The sequence below is a fragment of the Littorina saxatilis genome, linkage group LG2, assembly GCF_037325665.1.
Source record: "Littorina saxatilis isolate snail1 linkage group LG2, US_GU_Lsax_2.0, whole genome shotgun sequence".
NCBI classification, from domain to species: domain Eukaryota; kingdom Metazoa; phylum Mollusca; class Gastropoda; order Littorinimorpha; family Littorinidae; genus Littorina; species Littorina saxatilis.
In genome coordinates this window covers 26,625,450-26,648,684 of record NC_090246.1, presented here as the reverse complement: position 1 = coordinate 26,648,684, position 23,235 = coordinate 26,625,450, and the positions used below count along the sequence as shown (strand labels likewise).

Here is a 23,235-nt window from a genome sequence, read left to right as displayed (position 1 = left end):
CCCTACTAGAGCAAGGCCAAAGGAGTAAGGTACTTCAATCAACTTGCGCCGTTTGAAGCTCCAGTGCTGTGTGTGCGTGTTGTGCATGTATGTATTCGTCCTTTTGCGGTTATTTGTACGTGTGCCCGTTACTTGTTTTTTTTTAGTATTTATCGCTCCATATCTTTTTCCAATCATATACAGCATACGTGTTTGTGCGTGTATGTAGATGCTTGTGGGCTGGCTTTTCTTATGCGTGTGTTTGCAAACATGTATTTATGTGAACACGCATCTTGACAAAGTAAAGGTGTGTCTTGGGGGTTATTTGTGTGTGTGTTTTCTCTCCGTCCCACCAAGAAAAAATACTGCACATTTCAACAATAAACAGCTAGTCAAAATGTAAATGCGTCTGAAGTTTTAAAGCTTTAGCTTCCACACAAGGCAAGTTTGCCAAAACAAGAACATCAGTCTCCAGTCTTTCTCTTACAGGTACACACACATCAATTATTAAAAGACTAGCAGTTAACCCCGGCTTCGCCCGGGAGTAAGCGGAGCCCTGTAGCAATTTAAGACGCTCGCTATCCCATTATCATTAGCTTTACCTCCTTTGTTTGGATACAAAAAAAGAGTTATCTCCCTTACCTTCTAGAAATTTCCGGAACTGTCCAGTTAATTTTTCTTTCTTCATTTCTTCCCCTCATAGGAGCAATAGCGAGTCTCTAATATCACTGGCATGATGTACTATCTTGTTCCTGCCTCTTGCCATCTCAGAGGTATGGCGACCACAGACAAAAAAGAGTTATCTCCCTTACCTTCTAGAAATTTCCGGAACTGTCCAGTTAATTTTTCATTCTTCATTTCTTCCCCTCATAGGAGCAATTATAGTGAGTCTCTAATATCACTGGCATGATGTGCTTGCTACAGGTGAACAGTAGGCACTGAACTGGTCTTGCACCATATAGGCTGTATTCAATAAATGGGAGGTCCATAATCTGAGAAAGGAAACAATGAATCAAGAAACTAAAACCCAGGTGCACATCTGCGGCACCTAGGGAGTGTACGTGCACACTATCTTGTTCCTGCCTCTTGCCATCTCAGAGGTATGGCGACCACAGACAAAAAAGAGTTATCTCCCTTACCTTCTAGAAATTTCCGGAACTGTCCAGTTAATTTTTCATTCTTCATTTCTTCCTCTCATAGGAGCAATAGCAAGTCTCTAATATCACTGGCATGATGTGCTTGCTACAGACAAAAAAGAGTTATCTCCCTTACCTTCTAGAAATTTCCGGAACTGTCCAGTTAATTTTTCATTCTTCATTTCTTCCCCTCATAGGAGCAATAGCAAGTCTCTAATATCACTGGCATGATGTGCTTGCTACAGACAAAAAAGAGTTATCTCCCTTACCTTCTAGAAATTTCCGGAACTGTCCAGTTAATTTTTCATTCTTCATTTCTTCCCCTCATAGGAGCAATAGCAAGTCTCTAATATCACTGGCATGATGTGCTTGCTACAGACAAAAAAGAGTTATCTCCCTTACCTTCTAGAAATTTCCGGAACTGTCCAGTTAATTTTTCATTCTTCATTTCTTCCCCTCATAGGAGCAATAGCAAGTCTCTAATATCACTGGCATGATGTGCTTGCTACAGACAAAAAAGAGTTATCTCCCTTACCTTCTAGAAATTTCCGGAACTGTCCAGTTAATTTTTCATTCTTCATTTCTTCCCCTCATAGGAGCAATAGCAAGTCTCTAATATCACTGGCATGATGTGCTTGCTACAGACAAAAAAGAGTTATCTCCCTTACCTTCTAGAAATTTCCGGAACTGTCCAGTTAATTTTTCATTCTTCATTTCTTCCCCTCATAGGAGCAATAGCAAGTCTCTAATATCACTGGCATGATGTGCTTGCTACAGACAAAAAAGAGTTATCTCCCTTACCTTCTAGAAATTTCCGGAACTGTCCAGTTAATTTTTCATTCTTCATTTCTTCCCCTCATAGGAGCAATAGCAAGTCTCTAATATCACTGGCATGATGTGCTTGCTACAGATGAACAGTAGGCACTGAACTGGTCTTGCACCATATAGGCTGTATTCAATAAATGGGAGGTCCATAATCTGAGAAAGGAAACAATGAATCAAGAAACTAAAACCCAGGTGCACATCAGCGGCACCTAGGGAGTGTGCATGCACACTGTATACAAAGTAAGAGTTACCTCCCTTTGCTTCTAGAAATTTCCTGAACTGTCCGGTTAACTTTTTCTTCTTCATTTCTTCTCCTCATAGGAGCGATAGAGAGTCTGTAATATCACTGGCATTATGTGCTTGCTACATGTGATCACCAGGCACTGAACTGGCCTTGCACAGCAGGGGGCAGGGTTAGTGTGTGTGTGGGGGGGGGGGGGGGGTGGGGGCGGGATGATAGCGGGCGGGGGGTAACCCTTGAGAATTACACGGTATACTGGTTTGATGAGAGTTACCTCCCTTCCGTGGGTGACAAAGCATGACTTACCTCCCTTGTACTATGTAGACTGTATTGATAGATGGGGAGGGTCATTATCCGAGGAAGGAAACAATGTCTGGAGAAACTAAAACCCAGGTGCACATCTGCGGCACCTAGGGAGTGTGCATGCAAAATATCTTGTTCCTGCCTCTTGCCATCTCTGAGGTATGGCGACCACAGACAGACACACAGACACACAGACAGACACTCTCTTTTATTATATGTATAGATACATGCATGAAAGATCTTGTGGGGTGAGGAAAGGTCAACACGACAAACGACCACATGTTGTCATGTATTTTAATTCCACAAATGACGACAAGGGAAACACTAATAGCAGTATTTGGTCCAACATGCATGCCAGTCACAAAAGTTGCAACACAAACTTCTGTCAATCTGTGGTGTTGAGATACCACCGTTTTCATATGAAAACATTTTTTTTTTATAGGCAACACCACGATTAAGTGAAGACCCCTGATTTTACACATCAGTTGAAAGTTGGTTTATGTAACAGGGTTTGTGTTCAAAAAAAATAAAAAAGACCAGCGCATGAAATAAATAAATGTTACCGCAAATGAAAGTACAACATAAAACTCGTGGTAATGAGCGTTTTCATTTACTAACATAGATTTATCTGTGAAATTAAATGTGATCTAAAATGTAAATTGTATGCATAACAAATGATTTGAGACTCTAGTTTGAAGTGAAAAATATAAAATGAAGGAATTGGTACCAAACAAATTATCAATGAAACTCAAAATGTAAATGGAGTGTATTCTTTTTAAAATATGTACAAGTTGGAAGGCTCAAGCACTGAAGAGTATTGACTGTTGAAAATAGTATGTCCACAAATCTGAATAAAAATCGGGATTTAAATTTTACACAAGTTCCGGACAGCAAAATAAACACCCCATGGCTGTTCTGCCAAACTGATTGGTGTACAACATCTGCACTTTATTTGTGGATTAATTAACGGCAAACTTTTTTATTACCCTGTAGAGACAGTACAAATTAACCAGTTCATCATCTGACCACTCTTAAAGGATTGATTTTTATTGCGTCCCAAGTTCAGTTTTAACATTTGTGCGAGAGCCTTCCAAATCCAGGTATCTGAGAAAAGAGTTCAAAACATTGCACGAACAACTGGAGTTCAAAATAAATTTGACATTAAAAATTCGACTAAAACCATGGAGCAGGTCGACATTGGAAAAGCAGTCATGGTCACTTCCTTCTAAATCGCAGAAGAGCAGTTCCTCTGAACACATGTTGATTCTCAGGTCAGATCCGCTCTTGCCACAAGCAGGAACACTTTTTGTCTCCCTTTTTATAGTCCAACTTTTGAGAAGTTTCGCTGCGCATTTGTGTATGTCTGCTCAAGATCCTCCAACAAAGCAGTCTATACAAAGGCTGGCAGCCCAATATCATGTCCACTTTTCCTGAAAGAGATCTAAGATGAATATCCGTAGCTCTGTGAGGCGCCTCCATAACTGGAGCCACCACCACCACCACCTCTGTATCCACCACTTTTCTGGTAACCACTTGACCCGTTCATGGACCCACCATAGCTGGACCCTCCACGGCCACGGCCGCCACCACTGAAGCGACCACCACCTCGGCCACCACCACCGCCTCCCCATCGGGAACGACCTGGAACAGAGATATCACAAAATAACTCTACCATAATCTCCAGGCATGGGAACAGGAAATCATCAACAAGTCGCGTAAGGCGAAAATACAACATTTAGTCAAGTAGCTGTCGAACTCACAGAATGAAACTGAACGCAATGCCATTTTTCAGCTAGACCGTATACTCGTAGCATCGTCAGTCCACCACTCATGGCAAAGGCAGTGAAATTGACAAGAAGAGCGGGGTAGTAGTTGCGCTAAGAAGGATAGCACGCTTTTCTGTACCTCTCTTTGTTTTAACTTTCTGAGCGTGTTTTTAATCCAAACATATATCTATATGTTTTTGGAATCAGGAACCGACAAGGAATAAGATGAAAGTGTTTTTAAATTGATTTCGACAATTTAATTTTGATAACTTTTATATACAGTGAAAACTGTCAAATACGGTCACTGGACTTAGCGGACACTCGCAGAATACGGACAGTCAGTCTCGGCACGGACTGCTTTACACTGTAAAACACCTGTACGTTACGGCCACCTCGGCATTACGGACGCGGACACGTATTTTGGGTCCATAATAAGTCATATACCGTACTTTCCGGGTGACAAGGCACTTCGTTATCTTTTTAAAATAAATTGTAATCCAGTCACCCATTGGACGCAGGGGGCCAAAATGACCCAGTTTTTGCCATGAGAGGTGGTTCCCCTGTCATATCTGAGAGAGGAAACACTTCCTGCATCGGGGTCAGTGACCGACTTTAACTGAGTAACAAGAAGAGCAAACGCTCGATCGAGTCACTTTCGCAGTTCTGAATATTATATGAGGCATCAGATGGACAGGAAGAAATCGAAAATTTTTAATTAAATTTTCATTTGATTAATATACTTACCCGAGTCACATATTTAGCATTGACGCAGTCGAGATGCTAGGTAGACTGAAAAAACGCTATCCCGTCTATAGTATAAGGGAAGCAACCCAAGCAAAAAAGTAGCAAGCTTGCTACCCTGGGTTGCCTCCCGTAGCGTGCATCACGCCACAGCTCTCGTACCCAATACGAGACACCCTCATTCGACTTCTAGAATACAAAGAAACTAAAAGCGGGGAAGGTGGGAGGGAATTACCTATGTGACTCGGGTAAGTATATTAATCAAATGAAAATTTAATTAAAAATTTTCGATTAAATTACATATTCTTACTCCGAGTCACATATTTAGCAGATAACTCCAACAAGGTGGTGGGTAAGATCAAAAAGTTCAAACTCACTCTAAAGTTCTGGAGAGACAAAAGCCAGCTGCCGCCAAGGAAGGAATAGGCCGAGACCCATCCTGACAGAGGGCAGCAATGTCTGCAGAACCTGATAAGACAAAATCCTAGCGCCAGAAGCTGTGCGCAGGACATCATCCAAACCCCATAGGCAAAAAAGGCCAAGGAGGAGGCCCAGGCCCTGGAAATGGGCTCGGGCCGAGCCGAGGGAAAGATAGCATAAGCTATGACAAGGCGGAGGGCAAGAAAATCCCTTGCCAAGAAACTGGCCCACTGCCAAAAGTCAGGAAAGGATCCCGTGAGAAAGCAACCACTGACTCACTCTAAACCCTTGCCAGGAACTGGCCCACTGCCAAAGGACAGAAACGGACCGAGAACCACCCTGATTGACAGCCGAGATGTCTCTCAGGCAAGAAATGCGAAAGACGACCTCAGAGAGCCAGTAAGCTGTGCCCAGCACTTCTTCCAATCTTCTGAACCGTAAAACAGTCCGGAAAAGGACCCCAGTCTTGGATAAACCCGACCAAGTAGAGGGAAGGACAAGCTGCCCCCCCCCCCCCCTTAAATGGAAGGAAATGCTAATGGCCTGGAAAAGATCCGTGCGTAAGGTTGCCGGCTAAGCCCTGAAAAGGACCGACCCTCACGGAGACCATAAGGCAACCATGCCAAAGTAAGAAAACTTTGGGATGGAGTGAGGCCCAAAAGGCCGTTGAGAGAACAGTCAGCTCCGGAAGAGTGACCAAACTCCAAACCGGAAAGAGAGAGACGCCTGAGTATCAAGTACCAGGGTCCAACTCAATGAGCAAAACTCAAGGGAGACGGTCACCGGTCGTCCCCTGCCCATCCCTGCGAAAGCAGAGAGAGGGGTAAAAAAGGGGACGAAGCGACCTAAGGTAGTGCATAAGCACCGCAAATGCGGACTCGCAGAGCGAACCAGCCGTCAGCCTCCCGAGACCAGAGTTCTCAGTAATAGTCAAAGTTGCAAGTGAAAAAGGGGTGACCAGGCCGGAAGCCCACCCCAGCAGAAATCGTCCCAACTCACATCATGCAAGCATGATGGAGAAGAGGAAGAGACGAAATCCGCAGTCACAGGAACCAATTGCCAAAGTCGCAACACGACAGGCAGGAGACTATAACACAGGCTAAGGCCGAGAGCCTTGCTGCCCGTAGGCCGGCCATTGCACCAAAGTACTTAAAGTACACAGGCACAGTAAGAAACCAAAAGTTTCGGCCGCCGAAAAAGATGCTGGCCTAGAGGCCGGCACCGAGAAAACTGGAACATTAGCTAGACCTCTGCCCAAAAAGGGGAGGAGTAGCCAAAAAACCTGAGAAAAAGTGACAAGCCAAGAATGACTTCTCAAACATGCAATGCCCAGACAATGCACCCTCAGGAAAATCTGAATGTTACTTCCGAGGCCAACTCAAGTGAACCTTAAGTTTGGACGAAACACCAGAACGCGTCTGATCGCTAGAGAAAGACAAAGTCAGACTCGGCGAAAGACAAACCTGGACCGAGTCCAGAAGCTCGTGGCAAGAGAAAACGGGGAAGCCCAAAGGCAGAAACCCCCTTTTAAACGGAAATCGACCTCTCAGCACCCATACGCTGGGAAAGAGAAAGAATGTCGAAGCCCGAAGCCACAAGCACAAGGAAAGCAACAACCACCACCTCCAACGGATGAAATGGCTGTTGCTCCCGCCGAGGCTAACACCCCGAAGCCCTAAGGCCGGCTGTTGTTTCAAAAACCCAGCGTGCCTATGACGGCTGTGAAAGAAACAATCTCACCTGAGCTGAGGACGTAGGCCGCTTAGGCTGAGTCCGCTTAGGTATAGCCTGCTTAGGAGCGGCCTGCTTTTGCTGCTTTCAAATTGAAGCTCAAAAGAAGGGAACCGCTGTTTTCTGTTGGTCTCAATCCCCTGCTTCTGGCATGAGAGGCCAGGCTGCCGGAGAGAGACCGTCCACCAAGGATGACGAACTGAGAATGTTCCTTGTCGACTCCTCAGAAAACCGGGAGTGGGCAAGAAACAAGTCCCTTCCGCACGAGACCGCATGGGAATAGTGCAGAGAGGACAGCCTCATCTGTGCCTCGTTCACCCTTGTAAGTGTGGAGAGGAGTGAGACACTTCCTCCGCGTCCTGCCCTTTACTAAGGGGAAAGGGCGCCAAGGAATCTGCCAGAGCGCAAGGAAGCGCCCGCAGGAGAGCCTCGGAAATGGAACTGAGTTCCAAAAGTTGTCAGCCCCCTTCCTCAGAGAATAGGAGATTCTGCCCATAGAACGGCAGAACCGAATCCTTCCTCAACGGCTTCGTAAGAAGCGAAGAAGTTCCGGCGTGACCGGAAACGGTGCACGCGGACGGGGAAAGGCCAACAGGCGGCGACGAGACGACCTTGGCCAAGGCAACTTCCTCTGGTCCGCTAAGGGCACGAAGGAGGAAGCCTGCGCAGGAGCGGCAAGGTATTCCGATGCCGGCTCCGAAGCAGAACCCTGAGGAACCAGCAACGAAACCGACGCCGGAGGCCACCCCCTGTCGAAGAGGGGGGCTCGGCGAAAAGGCAAAAAGGCGAAAAGCTACTAAGGGCGATTCTTCAAACCAGAAGTAGCTGCTTCCTCTTTGCCAACCGAAGTCCTTCCTGTTGGCAATCGATTGTGCTCATTCCCTAACTGAGAGGAGGATGAGAGGGACCAAAAACCAAGGAAAGTGGGAGAGAGGAGCTAGCGGCCACCACCTGAGTGTGTGGATGCTGCTGTCCCAACAGAGGCAAGAAGCCTGTATGCCCATAGGGCAAGCCTTGTTCGAAATTCACCGGCGACCAAACGGAAGCAGCGGGAACTGAACCGGAAAATCCGGGAGGAGCCGGAAGTGCGGCAGCAACAGCAGCGCTATGCCAGAGCTGGTGCTGAGCCACCTACGAGCTGAAGCTCGGAACCCAAAGGTAGGCCGTAGGCCAGAACCGGAAGTGACAGTAACCTGTGCACTACCCGCTTGACCTACCCTCCTGCCAAGGCCGGAAGCGAAGCTGCCGGAAATGGCTGCCGTGCAAAGGGCAAAGCTCAAACCGGAAAGGGCCATGGGCTGCCCACACACCGATGAACTAACATTTCCAGCCGGAGCCGGAAGAGAAGCTGTCGCGGACGACTGCTTACGTATAGCGCAGCTCAAGCCGGATGGGATCATTATTTGTCCACGTTCCAACGAGGCACTACTTCCGTGAACCGGAAGTGCCGCTGTCGCGTACGACTGCCGACGTAAGGCAAGGCTCAAACCAGACGTGACAGTAGCCTGTGCACTAGCCAGTGACCCTACACTTCCGGTCGGAACCGGAAGAACAGCTGTCGCGGGCGACCGCTGTCATAGGACAAGGCTCGAACCACACGTGACAGTAGTCTGTGCACTAGCAAGTGAACCTCTACTTCCGGCCGGAGCTGGAAGCGGCTGCCGCGAACGACTGCTGACGTAAATTCGGAAGCTGGCCAGAGCCGCCGAAGGCAGCTGCTCCTCGTACACGGACCCGAAGTCCGAAACGCCACCTGAAGGGGACGGCTCATAGCCAAAAGAACCCGACAAATGACGCTGCGAGGGAAGGCCGTAAGCCGAACGCCCATCCTGTTGGCCATCGATGAAACTCTCACCCCTGACTAAGAGGAAGATGAGAGTCACCAACGACCGAAGGCAGCTGAAGAGAGGAGCTAGCGGCCACCACCGAAGTGGGTGGCCGCTGCTGTCCCAACAGAGGCAAAAAGCCTGTGTGCCCAGGAGAACCACCGTATTCGAAATTCACCGGCGACACAACGGAAGCAGCGGGAACCGAACCGGAAAAGCCGGGAGGAGCAGGGAGTGCAGACGCAACAGCAGAACTATGCCATAGCTGGTGCTGAGGAGTCTGCAAGCCACAACCCGGAAGCCCTAGGCCGGAACCGGAAGTGACAGATGACTGTGCACGACCCGTTTGACCTACATTTCCTGCCCAGGCAGGAAGAGCAGCTGCCGGAAACGGCTGCTGTAGCAGGGCAAGGCTCGAACCGGAAGGGACCATGGGCTGTCCGCGAACCAGTGAACCAACACTTCCGGCCGGAGCCGGAAGCGAAGCTGCCGCGGACGGCTGCTTACGTAATTCGTAGCTCAAACCGGCAGGGACCATGGTCTGTCCGCTGTCCAGTGAACCACTACTTCCGGCCGGAGCCGGAAGGGAAGCTGCCGCGGACGGCTGCTTACGTAACTCGTAGCTCAAACCGGCAGGGACCATGGTCTGTCCGCTGTCCAGTGAACCACTACTTCCGGCCGGAGCCGGAAGGGAAGCTGCCGCGGACGGCTGCTTACGTAATTCGTAGCTCAAACCGGCAGGGACCATGGTCTGTCCGCTGTCCAGTGAACCACTACTTCCGGCCGGAGCCGGAAGGGAAGCTGCCGCGGACGGCTGCTTACGTAATTCGTAGCTCAAACCGGCAGGGACCATGGTCTGTCCGCTGTCCAGTGAACCACTACTTCCGGCCGGAGCCGGAAGTGCAGCTGCCGCGGACGGCTGCTGCGAGCACATACCTTGTGACGACCGTATCCCAAAAGGGACCTGCTCAGGTGCACTCCCACAAGCGGTAGCCACCGAGCGCCGGCCGAGAAGAGAAACGCCTCCCTGTTCACCGCCTCCAGCACCAACGCCGAAGCCAGCAGGCTGGACAGGTGATCCGGAAACAACAGGAACACAGGAAGCCAACGACCGAGGGTCGCACACCCCCGGGAGGGAGGCAGATCTGGAAACAAGGTCCGTCCACGCCATCTCAATTTCTGGAAGCAAAGAGGACAAAAGGCTAGCCACAGACGTGGTAGCGGTAATGCCCGCCGCCCGCGAGCCAGACGAAGTTTCCTCCGGCGCCGAAATGGGCACCGAAAAAACGAAGTTAGTCTTCGGGTCAGAAACGTGAACCGTGGGGTTCCTAGCCGAAGAAGTAGAAGCCGAGGGCTTAGGTTTGCCAGGGCCTATGCCCTTACTCTCGGCCTTAGCTGCTCGCTTTTTCTCACTATCAGACATGCTGTCACGCGAGAAAACAAACTACTGAAAATACACAAGTCTCTAGGACGTTAAAACTTCAGCAGAATAAACTAGCACAAAGTACAAGTTACAAGCAGGTAAAAGTGCTACTGGTCGACGCTAAAAGTCCGAGCACGGACCCAAACTAACCAGCAAAATACACCACGTGTAAGCGAAAAATGGCGACCAAAATGGCGGCCACAGCAACAAACTACCGAGCAAAATTCACAAGTCCGCGGACGAGAAAATTCTCAGCAGAATGGCAAAGCAAACAACAACAAAATGGAACAATCTCACCGCTAGAAACAGCTATGAGCAGACGGGGAGCCGAGGCTGGTGGGTGTCAAGCAGACAGCAAACAACAGCCTAGGAGCGAAATCAAGCACGACCTGTCTCTCTGGCTGAAAGATGTCGAATGAGGGTGTCTCGTATTGGGTACGAGAGCTGTGGCGTGATGCACGCTACGGGAGGCAACCCAGGGTAGCAAGCTTGCTACTTTTTTGCTTGGGTTGCTTCCCTTATACTATAGACGGGATAGCGTTTTTTCAGTCTACCTAGCATCTCGACTGCGTCAATGCTAAATATGTGACTCGGAGTAAGAATATGTAATTTAATTGCTATTCACAACACAATGAGTCACGTTCACATAAAATTTGAGCCCGGTCACTTTTATAGTTTCCGAGAAAAGCCCAACGTTAAGTTGTGTGTTGCCGAACAGAAAAGGCTAGTTATCTCCCTTGTTTTTCTGATAACGTTCGTAAAAGGCTACAGATGTAAATACTTTGATGTAAAGAATAATCCTACAAAGTTTCAATCACATCCGATGAACTTTGTCAAAGATATAAAATGTCTAATTTTTCCTTTGACGCTGACCTGTGACCTTGAAAAAGGTCAAAGGTCAACGAAACCATCGTTAAAGTGTAGAGGTCACGACTAAACAAAATATGAGCCTGATCGCTTTGATAGTTTCCGAGAAAAGATATAAAATGTATAATTTTTCCTTTGACGCTGACCTGTGACCTTGAAAAAGGTCAAAGGTCAACGAAACCATCGTTAAAGTGTAGAGGTCATTGGAGGTCACGACTAAACAAAATATGAGCCCGATCGCTTTGATAGTTTCCGAGAAAAGTCCAACGTTAAGGTGGTGTCTACGGACGGCCGGCTGGCTGGCCGGCCGGCCGGCCGGACAGACTAACACTGACCGATTACATAGAGTCACTTTTTCTCAAGTGACTCAAAAATATGTGTGCTCTGTGTGTGCGGCCAGATCAAAGGCATTGTGATAGCTGGGTGGCCTTGTTAAAAGACACGACCTTCTTCCCAGGAGTCAATGACCCAGTTTTTGCCATGAGAGGTGGTTCCCCTGTCATATCTGAGAGAGGAAACACTTCCTGCATCGGGGTCAGTGACCGGTCAGTGACTGAGTTTAACAGAGTGGAAATCTGTGTGTGCGGCCAGATCAAAGGCAGGGCAGTACCTAGTAGCTGAAACATGCATTATCACAAGTTTTTAAACTTGTTTTACAACAGTCAATATTAAATGTTTCTCTATTTAATCTAAACAGCTTCTGTTTTTCTTATAAATGTACATGTACATGTGCAGTACTCTCTCTCTCTCTCTCTCAACTTGACTTTGTCGCGTTTACTTGCACCTGTCTAATAAGGCAACCTGCAGAATAAGGACACTTTTGTCTGGTCCCAAGGGTGTCCTTATTTGACAGGTTTTACTGTATTTAATTTTCAGAGCTTGTTTTTAATCCAAATATAACATTTATGTTTTTGGAATCAGAAAATGGAGAATAAGATGAACGTAAATTTGAATCGTTTTATAAATTTTTTTTTTTTTTTTTTTACAATTTTCAGATTTTTAATGACCAAAGTCATTACTTAATTTTTAAGCCACCAAGCTGAAATGCAATACCGAAGTCCGGGCTTCGTCGAAGATTACTTGACCAAAATTTCAACCAATTTGGTTGAAAAATGAGGGCGTGACAGTGCCGCCTCAACTTTCACGAAAAGCCGGATATGACGTCATCAAAGACATTTATCAAAAAAATGAAAAAAACGTTTGGGGATTTCATACCCAGGAACTCTGTCAAATTTCATAAAGATCGGTCCAGTAGTTTAGTCTGACAGACACACACACACACGCACATACACCACGACCCTCGTCTCGATTCCCCCCTCTACGTTAAAACATTTAGTCAAAACTTGACTAAATGTAAAAAGGAGGAAAATAATGCGGGGGCCGCTATAGGCCCCTGTCAGGGGACAACGCCCCCTGAAGCTGAGGGTTTTTGGCATTTTCCACACCTACAATGTGCACCAGGAGATACCATAACTTTACAAAACAGTGCACTTGAAGCTGCAGTAATTTCTCACCAATGTGTTCAAAATCGTTAACAGAGAGCTCCACTGTGTGTTCGTTTTAGACTTTGCCTTTCGTCAACCAGATCGAAGTCTTCACTCTCTCCTCAAGGCAACCAAAATTACATTTGTTTTTCACACTTGAGTCGATTTCGGCCGCAAGGGCCTTATCGCTTTTCGTAATTCTTCGATGCATGGTGACCAAAATGGCGCATGGTCTAGAAACTGCACGATCCGTAAAAACAAAGAAAGCGCTCTGAAATCTTCGGCAAATTCCGGAACAAGCATAAAACCACTTGCTCGGCCGTTTCCGACAGCATTCTTATCATCCTCGGGTTGTACTTGGCAAATTTCGTACAAGCAACATTCAGTCCAAATAAGAATACGCCAATTAAGAATAAACTATCGCCGATGGAAGCTGTTACGCGGATGAAAGTACCATACCCACCCACCCCCCCTCAATTTTCTCAACGGATTTACACCGATCTCAGAAATGACCCTGGGGCTCATCAAAAAGGCGGATTTCCGCCAACGGCGGAAGATTTTCTTGCCTTTCTTTTATTATTTGGTGTTTAACGTCGTTTTCAACCACGAAGGTTATATCGCGACGGGGAAAAGGGGGGGGGGGGGGGGGGGATGGGATAGCGCCACTTGTTAATTGTTTCTTGTTCACAAAAGCACTAATCAAACAAGAAGAGCAAACGCTCGATCGAGTCACTTTCGCAGTTCTGAATATTATATGAGGCATCAGATGGACAGGAAGAAATTGCTATTCACAACACAATGAGTCACGTTCACATAAAATTTGAGCCCGGTCACTTTTATAGTTTCCGAGAAAAGCCCAACGTTAAGTTGTGTGTTGCCGAACAGAAAAGGCTAGTTATCTCCCTTGTTTTTCTGATAACGTTCGTAAAAGGCTACAGATGTAAATACTTTGATGTAAAGAATAATCCTACAAAGTTTCAATCACATCCGATGAACTTTGTCAAAGATATAAAATGTCTAATTTTTCCTTTGACGCTGACCTGTGACCTTGAAAAAGGTCAAAGGTCAACGAAACCATCGTTAAAGTGTAGAGGTCATTGGAGGTCACGACTAAACAAAATATGAGCCCGATCGCTTTGATAGTTTCCGAGAAAAGTCCAACGTTAAGGTGGTGTCTACGGACGGCCGGCCGGACGGCCGGCCGGACGGCCGGCCGGCCAGCCGGACGGCCGGCCGGACAGACTAACACTGACCGATTACATAGAGTCACTTTTTCTCAAGTGACTCAAAAATTGCTCCAGGGGCTTGCAACGTAGTACAATATATTACCTTACTGGGAGAATGCAAGTTTCCAGTACAAAGGACTTAACATTTCTTACACATTTCTTACATACTGCTTGACTAAAATCTTTACAAAAATTGACTATATTCTATACAAGAAACACTTAAGGGTAAAAAGAGAAACAGAATCCGTTAGTCGCCTCTTACTGGGGAGCATCGGGTAAATTCTTCCCCCTAACCTGCGGGGGGTTTCTCTTGCCTGAATCTTGCCTTAAAGTACTCTAAAAGCGGACAGCTGAGCATTTCTGTATGAAATCCTTCCCTAAATACCTTTATGAACACACCTCTACATTTCCACTAAAAGCTATACCAATGCTATTCACACTTTTAATATGAACAAGGTAACTGTACCTCTGGACATGCCTCTGGAACTTTCAGCCATCTGGATGAGCTTGGGGTTGACCTGCTGCTTGGCCTCACGCAGAATGTTGATCAGCTCGTTGGACTGCTTGATATTTCCAGGGGTGAAGAATGTGTAGGCTGTGCCCGTCTTGGTTGCACGCCCTGTGCGCCCGATGCGGTGAATGTAGTCCTCGGAAGAGTTGGGGAAGTCAAAGTTCACCACAAACTTGATGTCGTCAACATCTGCCAAGGGGTTGAAATAGCATAAATGAAACATTAAGACATGCCCTTGCAGCCTTTTCCTATTCTTTAAGGCGAGCACCTGTAGACTATTTTCTTCATCCAATATGTCAAAAGGGATCGAAATCCCTGAAATGTTGACTTCAAGGTCGGTACTTACCTTCCAGTTTTTGACCAAATCTCTTTTTGTTGCAGTTTTATTCTTTTTTTTTTCCCTTCTACTTTTAATCATATAGCATTTCATTCCCTTCTAACAATCAATTTAATTTTTCCTTTATTCATTCTTTTTTACCATGGTCTTAGGGAACCAAGACATCAGCTTTTGATCAGTGTTTTGCCGAGAAAATGAGGGAGGCCACAGTTCTTCTCAGGCTCATTTTGTATTCCTCGCTAATCGAGCTCCGCCAGACATGACTTTGACCTAGCGTGTAGGGAGAGAGCGTCAGTTAATGGTCACGCATGACTGGTGGCATCAAGATGGACTCTTATCCATGGTGGTGGTGAACTTTGCACAACATTCCTTTACCCACTCCCCAAGGATCAAAACAATCCGGAGAAGTATACATAGGAATGAAGACACAGTACTCAGGCAGACACAACTTCTAAAAAAAAAAAACATTTGCTGACAAAGAAACCATGCAATGCAGGGTTCAAATTCAGAGATGTTCTTTCCCTTTCTTTAAGCAATGACATTAAAAAAAAAAAAAGAGGTTACACAGAAACTCAAAACCCAAGAACATTCACTGGGTTTTAAAAAAAATTCATAAGAATGCATCTCTGAGCGAACAAAATATGCATCAAGTACTCTTAAGACATGATGGCCGATTCCAATAATAAATAGAACAGTTAAGTTAGGGCATAAATAAAATGAACTTATAACAGACAAGTGCAAATCTGATGCATACAGAAATGTAATGTTCAAGGCCTAAAAGATCTGATGCATACAGCAAAAGGGATTGCTTAACATCAATCAGAAAGTGCCTGCAAACAATGCTATCAAAAGGCTTAAAATAAAACATTTGCAGATGCATCAAAAGTAACAGCTATTCAAAGGGTAACTTTCAAAAGGTAACTAGTGTCTGCCTCTTCTCACCACCTCCATAAAATGCCAAATGCCACACAGTACTTACGGTTGACCTCTCTACGAGAAGTGACCAGCTTGATTTAGCTGGCCGTATAAAGTTAACTACGGATATCCTCTCCCTCTCGGTGCTCGATGGACTCAGTCATGCCGGCGCGCAATCCTATGGCGCTCAGCCATGAAAGACTGGACAATGAAAACAAAATAGCATTATGGTTAATGCCATGTTTACAGGTCTGCATGAAGTGAGACGAGGCCATCTCACCAGAAGGAAAGCCCATGTTGAACAGGAAGAGGTAAGTGCCGGCTCGAGGACATCACACACACAACACTGGTGTTGGACACAAGTTTTAAACTATAATTCCCTTCCCCCCTCCCTAAAACACTTTGAACAAACCATCATCTGTTTTGACATGGACCTTCTCTGGTGAGATGGCCAGATGATGGTATACACACGTCACACTTACATACCTTCATTCCCAAGCTGGCTGCTGTAAAGTCAACCTAACAAAACATACAACTGGGAAGAGGTGACAGGACCAAATATTTTTTATTTTAGGATCGGATAACCTTGTGACTATGATTGACTAAAATAGACACAGAAAACAGGAGCAAAACTAGGTCTTTTCACAATACAGCTTTCATCAGAGAAAAGCAGCATACATGCAATCAATATGAAGCCAAGAAACAAGAGTAACTTTCCACCCTATTTGTCTATGCGTCTACTTCTCTAGTTATCAGGAAAGAATACAGCCTTACAACATATTGTACTGCAAGCAATCTGTGTCTCAATGTGTTTGTTTCAAGTGACAATTAAAAAATTGGTCTCATACAGTCAATGTACAGAATAACTAGCAATATAATGAGGACATTATCCATTATGACTTCAAAAAGGTGCAAAAACATTATTCTTCAAGTCTACTAAAGCAGAAAATTAGAGTAAATACAGAGAAATAGCGCGGAAACTTTCAACCTACCCAGTCCTCTGGAAGCAACATCTGTAGCAATAAGCAGTGGAGTTTTCCCTATCTTGAAATCTGAATGTCAAGATCAAAAAACTTCATTATCACAGGCACATGTTATCAAGCATAATTATAGACATACATACATACTTTCAACAGGTGTCAAAAAAACTGTCACAAGCCAAAGAAACCACAGCATAATGCAAATCAAACACAACCCAAGCAGGGATGTTGCTACAAATTCATACCTATAGGATAAATGTCCTGAGTTCTTCAGCATCAATAGGACATTTGACCGCTTTCAGAAAGTTTAATAGGACATTATGAATTTGCGCCAAACAGCTTATAAGTATAACACATTCCATGGAATTGTTCCAAAGTCATGCACACACACCCACGCGCGCGCGCTGTAGAACACACACATAATATAGTAAATACATCAACACAGTGTGCGTATAATGTTGTATTTGTTTAGTTTCAAAGAAACCACCAAAAAAAACAAAAAAACATGAACAACTTCAGAGCTCTTACTTTGATTACAAACTGCATGATTTGGATAAAAGTTGATTGGAGCTGTTGATTAAGTGCTTCGTCTCGTATCGAAAACAAAAGCAGACAACACATTTAGTCAGTTGGAGTTGTCTCCCGTACTCCTGTAGCATGCACTGATCTATTCTAAAAATAATCCACTATTTTTAGATCAGTGCGCTGCACCGAGACGGTTATAAATACCGCAAACAGTTCGGGAATTCCCGACAAAAGAAAAGATCCGCACGCGGCACTGGCAACTTCAGTGTCAGCTGAACACGAGAGCGTTCGGTCTTTTAGAAGATTTGTATCTTGAAATGAAAAGTAACGAATATCGCGCTGTCCGAAGGAATGGAGTACATATCGGACAATGACCACGTTCAGGCTAAAACGATAGGACATCTGACCGACATGCGGCAATGTGAATCGGACATTTGGGGATTTTCATCAATAAATGTCCGATGTCCGACGCCTAACGACATCCCTGCCCAAGACAATGAAACCATGGCAGTTTCCACCAGCCCTAGGTATGACAGTGCTGTCTTGGTGGTAGGCACTACAGGCTTAAAACTAGCATTGCTTACTTTTTAGCTAACTACTGCCAGCTCTTTCATGACTATTTCTGCTGCCCACTGACAAGGCTTTACAACACAGTAGGTATTAATGACAATCACTGCAATGTCTAAATTTGAACCATCTGTGGGTTTTGTTTGTTTTTATATTTAGTCAAGTTTTGACTAAATATTTTAACATCGAGGGGGAATCGAAACGAGGGTCGTGGTGTATGTGCGTGTGTGCGTGTGTGTGTGTGTCTGTGTGTGTGTCTGTGTGTGTGTGTGTGTGTGTAGAGCGATTCAGACTAAACTACTGGACCGATCTTTATGAAATTTGACATGAGAGTTCCTGGGTATGAAATCCCCGAACGTTTTTTTCATTTTTTTGATAAATGTCTTTGATGACGTCATATCCGGCTTTTCGTGAAAGTTGAGGCGGCACTGTCACGCCCTCATTTTTCAACCAAATTGGTTGAAATTTTGGTCAAGTACTCTTCGACGAAGCCCGGGGTTCGGTATTGCATTTCAGCTTGGTGGCTTAAAAATTAATTAATGACTTTGGTCATTAAAAATCTGAAAATTGTAAAAAAAAATAAAAATTTATAAAACGATCCAAATTTACGTTTATCTTATTCTCCATCATTTGCTGATTCCAAAAACATATCAATATGTTATATTTGGATTAAAAACAAGCTCTGAAAATTAAATATATAAAAATTATTATCAAATTTTTTTTTTCGAAATCAATTTAAAAACACTTTCATCGTATTCCTTGTCGGTTCCTGATTCCAAAAATATATAGATATGATATGTTTGGATTAAAAACACGCTCAGAAAGTTAAAACGAAGAGAGGTACAGAAAAGCGTGCTATCCTTCTTAGCGCAACGAATACCCCGCTCTTCTTGTCAATTCCACGGGCACTGCCTTTGCCACGGGCGGTGGAGTGACGATGCTACGAGTATACGGTCTTGCTGCGTTCAGTTTCATTCTGTGAGTTCGACAGCTACTTGACTAAATATTGTATTTTCGCCTTACGCGACTTGTTAATTCAGTAGTGATGACACTGAGCTTCTTACATATTAACAAATGTACTTTTATTCACAAGAATACATGAGCTAAAAACAAGAGGTATAGTTGCTGAAGAAGAAAGACTGAAGAAAATAAGTCATACCATTGAGAACCCAGTCTCTCTCCTGCTGAGATTTGTCACCATGGATGCACATGACAGGCCAGCTGAAAGAGAAGAGCAAGGCAAGTTAAATTCCAGTCTTGCTTGACGAACAAAGTGAATAGGTAAATAAACGACTGCACAATAAACACTAGGAGACTTCACAAATCCACACTCCAATTCTATCATGCATGGGTGGGACTGAAAAATGAAGAAAATATAACAAGTCTTACCCTTGAGAACCCAGGCCCCCAGACGTTGAAGGATTTGTATAATTAACAACCAAACAAACGTCTCCAATCATTATTCCGGATTTCCGGCATATACCGGAAGAATCCCACCCATGATCATGACAATGTACATGCTATTCAAAGCCTAGTCTGAAAGTATTTTAACACAACCACCAACAGAATCTAGAAAGCACCAGTTCCAGAAACAAGCATTACTTACCCATCACGTTTCATCCGCCTGCTTATATCGTCACACTTTCTCTTTGTTTCCACAAAAATCAGGGTCTTGTTCTCCCTTTCCTGCATGATCTCGTTCAACAATTTGACCAACCTGGAAAACAAAGATAAGTTTCAACCCTGAAAGTAGATAACATAAAACACAAATTTCCACAATTTAGCCAATTGCAAAATCTACACTTTAGGTAAAACCATCTCCGAAGACTGGCTGCCATCAGCAGTGCTGCACCACATCAGCAAATACTTCTGCCCAAAGGGATCTCAGACTCACTTTTCTTCTTTCTCATGTTCCATGCAAACATCGATGATCTGAAGGATGTTGTGGTTGGCTGTCAGCTCCATAGCACCAATGTTGACTTGCACGTAGTCAGCAAAGAAGTCCTCAGCCAGCTTGCGCACTTCTTTGGGCCATGTGGCACTCCACATGAGCGTCTGACGGTCAGGCTGCACACAACCAAATCAAATAAACATAAGTACAGGTTGCAACCCAAACAAAACTGGACAATCAATCTTGCACCCTTAACTACTAAAGTATCACCACTTCTAACTGCACATGATATTCAAGCATACTTACACGGATTTGTTCGATGATTTTGCGAATCTGAGGTTCAAAGCCCATGTCAAGCATTCTGTCTGCCTCATCCAGGCACAGATAAGTACAACGGCGTAGATTTGTGCGACCGCTCTCCAAAAAGTCGATCAAACGACCCGGCGTGGCGATGCAGATCTCAGCACCTACAGGAGGATATTGTACAACATTTGTCATGGAGATATGTATAGTTTTCTTTTAGTTTACGTATACATGTATTCAAGTCTGTAAGTTATCCCTTTGAAACTGTGCATAAGCCCTGGTTTGCACTATAATAGACAGATCTATAACTTTTCAGCACGTGTAAGTGTAACGTCATCGAATTTAGTTTTTACGTCACGCTTTGCCAAGATCTACATGTCTTGCTGGGAGGTTTTGGAAAATGGATGACTGCATTTGGAACATTGAAGGGTGAGCATCATCTACCTAATTCGTCAAGACGTGTACATGTGACATATCTACACGTACGCGTATAGGTTTTGGCTACACGTTCACTCATCCAGAACACTGTATTATCTAAGAATGCAGGGGCTCACATCCGTGAGAGGTGGCATAGGAATGTCCTGGAAAATGCAAAAGTGATAGGACATTTGTCCTGAACAAAAATAAATCAACGACCTTTTTTCCGCAACACGTAAATTGAAACGTTAAAAAACGCGAATGGGGGCAACTGTCAACTGATTTGGAGCATTCAGAGTTGCGACCCTTGGAAGCTCTTCTCTATAAAAAGCACAAGTTTCGTCTGCTTGGAGAGAGACATCGCTTTGCAAAACATCGATAAAATAGCAAATCGAACTACTGTAAATTGGAAAGTACTGACAATGTCCAGATCAAATAACTATGACCACTTTGTGACAAAAACAATAGGACATTTGTCCTCTTGCATGAAAAATGTATAGGACATTTGAAAAAATATCCGTGTATGTCCGATGTGACTGAGCCCCTGGAGAATGACAAGCACTCACAGCTTTCAGTGCAAAGCAGTGGAACTGATTTTAAGTTAATCTGTTGTTGAACACAGTGCTACACCAATGTCATGTAATGATGATGCAAGACTCAATGAAGCCAAGATGATATTGTTTGTTTGCCTGTTTTAGTTTTGTTACCTACATGGCTTAACATAATATACTGTAAAGAAAATAAAATAAGCAAGCAATGCTCACCTCTTTCAAGATCTCTCAGCTGGGGCCCTTTCTGAGCTCCACCATAAACACAGACGCTACGTATACGAGAGGCATGTCCAAACTCGTGGGCCACTTCATGAACCTGTTGTGCCAGCTCACGTGTAGGAACCAACACCAGAACCTGCAAAACATTGACAGCATTAAAACTTAACTCCAAAATAACATTTCCGCATAACGCTTACAGTTGTTGTGAAGTATGAAAGATGAAACACACCAACAATAATCAGATTACAACAACCATCCACTGAAGCGATACCGTCTTCCATAAACAATTCTGACTTGAAAAAAACCCACCTATTCAAGTTCTTAGATTTAAACCTGAAATCGCAGTCAGTTTTTAATGCTTGTCCAGTCAGATAATCTCCAAACGCCTATTGTTTGTTCAGTGTGTAAAAACTACACTACATAATTAAAACACTTAAACATATATTGTCTAAGCCGCCATATCAGGGGTGTCGTTTGGGTCGGCCCTTCGGCCAATTTTTGTTTTTACTTTGGCCGAAACTTTCATGTCCCTATCGGCCAAATGTCCGAAGAGTATTCGCCTAAATCGGCCAAAGTTTGTCCAGTTTTTTGTATTGGTCAGGCTTTGATTGCTAAAACTGCTGCCGATGTACTTAGTCAACTGACTGGCGTTTATTTTCTTCGCGAATACCAAAAACGAAACATCAATGTTTTGAACGCAAACCATAGCAAAAAAATATAGATGCCAGAGTGGTTTCCCTTGGACAAGGCAAACTACTCTCAGCGTTTGCAATAGTTTATCAGTCAGTCAGTGCTTTCGATTTGGATTTGAACATGTCGCAACCAAAAAAGAAAAAAACTAAATTGGCCAAGGTTTGCTACCCTTCGCCAAGGTAAGTGATTCCGGACAAAATGACAGGAACACCGCGAATGTGGACAGTGTCAGTGCGAGTGGTAGTAGTGTAGCAGATGACATAGCAGACGATAGTCACCGCGAATCAAAATCTGCTGAGCCAGAGAATGAAAAGCGTCCTCCAAATCGTGGTTTTCAAGCAAAATGGCTCACCCTACACGGTCTTTTATTGTCATGTTTACCAAGGTTTGTCAAGATTTGCACAAGATTGGAAGAGGTTTACTTTCAAGAAATTAAAGTTAAAGGTTTGGAAAAGTTTCAGGTGTCTGATGTAATTAAATCAGCAACATATAATCCAGGGGGTATTACAGGGGGCTTTGGCCCCCCAGACCCCCCCAACGGGACTCTGGACCCCACCCCCCCCTCTGGCTTAACTGCTCCGCCCCTGTAATCTGTGTTCCTAAGACAATGATTGTATGTATTGGTGTTCCCCTCTTGAGTCTTGTGCTTCAATGGCAATGTTGCGGTGACTTTGTGTGAGCCAAAATAATAGCCGAACATTTTCCAAGATGTCCTAAAGCTTTCTGACAGTTTTGGCCAAATGTCTCAACATGAAAATGTCTGGCAACACCCCTGCATATTGGAGTTTTCTGGCGAATTGGACCTTAAAAAGTTCAAGGGACATTAGCTGTACTGTAATTTAGAAACACCTGCAATGATTTGCTTAAAATTGCTCCAAAACTACGCAAAATAATTAAATGGAAAATTTCCTAAATAAATTATCATTTAATTAATATACTTACCCGAATCACATTAGCATTGAGTCACCTGAGATGCTTATCACTGAAAAACGCTTACCCGGCTAAAGAATTTAAAGGGAAGCAACCCCATCACCAAAACGAAAGTGAAAGTAGCTTTGGTAATGGGCCAGTACACCGGGAGTTACCTCCCATACGGGTGTATGCCACGTCACTTCCTCTAGGAACACGTGCCTATTATCATACGGCTTTAAAAAATCTTAAAACCATAAGCGGGGCAGGTGGGAGGGAATACAGTATGTGATTCGGGTAAGTATATTAATTAAATGATAATTTATTTAGGAAATTTTCCATTTAATATCATATTCTTACTCCGAATCACATTAGCAGATAACATCAACAAGGCGGTGGGCTAGAAATGAATCAAAACTCACCATCAAGTTCTGGACAGGAACTGGCCT

General features: G+C 44.5%; 1 protein-coding gene across 1 annotated transcript in view; it reads right to left on the bottom strand.

Moving 5' to 3' along the window:
• Positions 1–2,764: 2,764 nt before the first annotated feature.
• The window catches only part of LOC138958619 (probable ATP-dependent RNA helicase DDX17), a 42,692-nt gene continuing 22,221 nt past the window's right edge, over positions 2,765–23,235 (bottom strand). Inside the window, exons 6-13 of the mRNA XM_070329828.1 lie at positions 21,179–21,320; positions 20,001–20,161; positions 19,698–19,870; positions 19,410–19,520; positions 18,963–19,024; positions 16,724–16,783; positions 14,435–14,668; positions 2,765–4,125 (exon numbers count right to left, since the gene is read on the bottom strand). Of these exons, the coding sequence (XP_070185929.1) occupies positions 3,926–4,125; positions 14,435–14,668; positions 16,724–16,783; positions 18,963–19,024; positions 19,410–19,520; positions 19,698–19,870; positions 20,001–20,161; positions 21,179–21,320 (1,143 nt within the window). The 3' untranslated portion in view covers positions 2,765–3,925. The remainder of the gene's footprint in view (positions 4,126–14,434; positions 14,669–16,723; positions 16,784–18,962; positions 19,025–19,409; positions 19,521–19,697; positions 19,871–20,000; positions 20,162–21,178; positions 21,321–23,235) is intronic.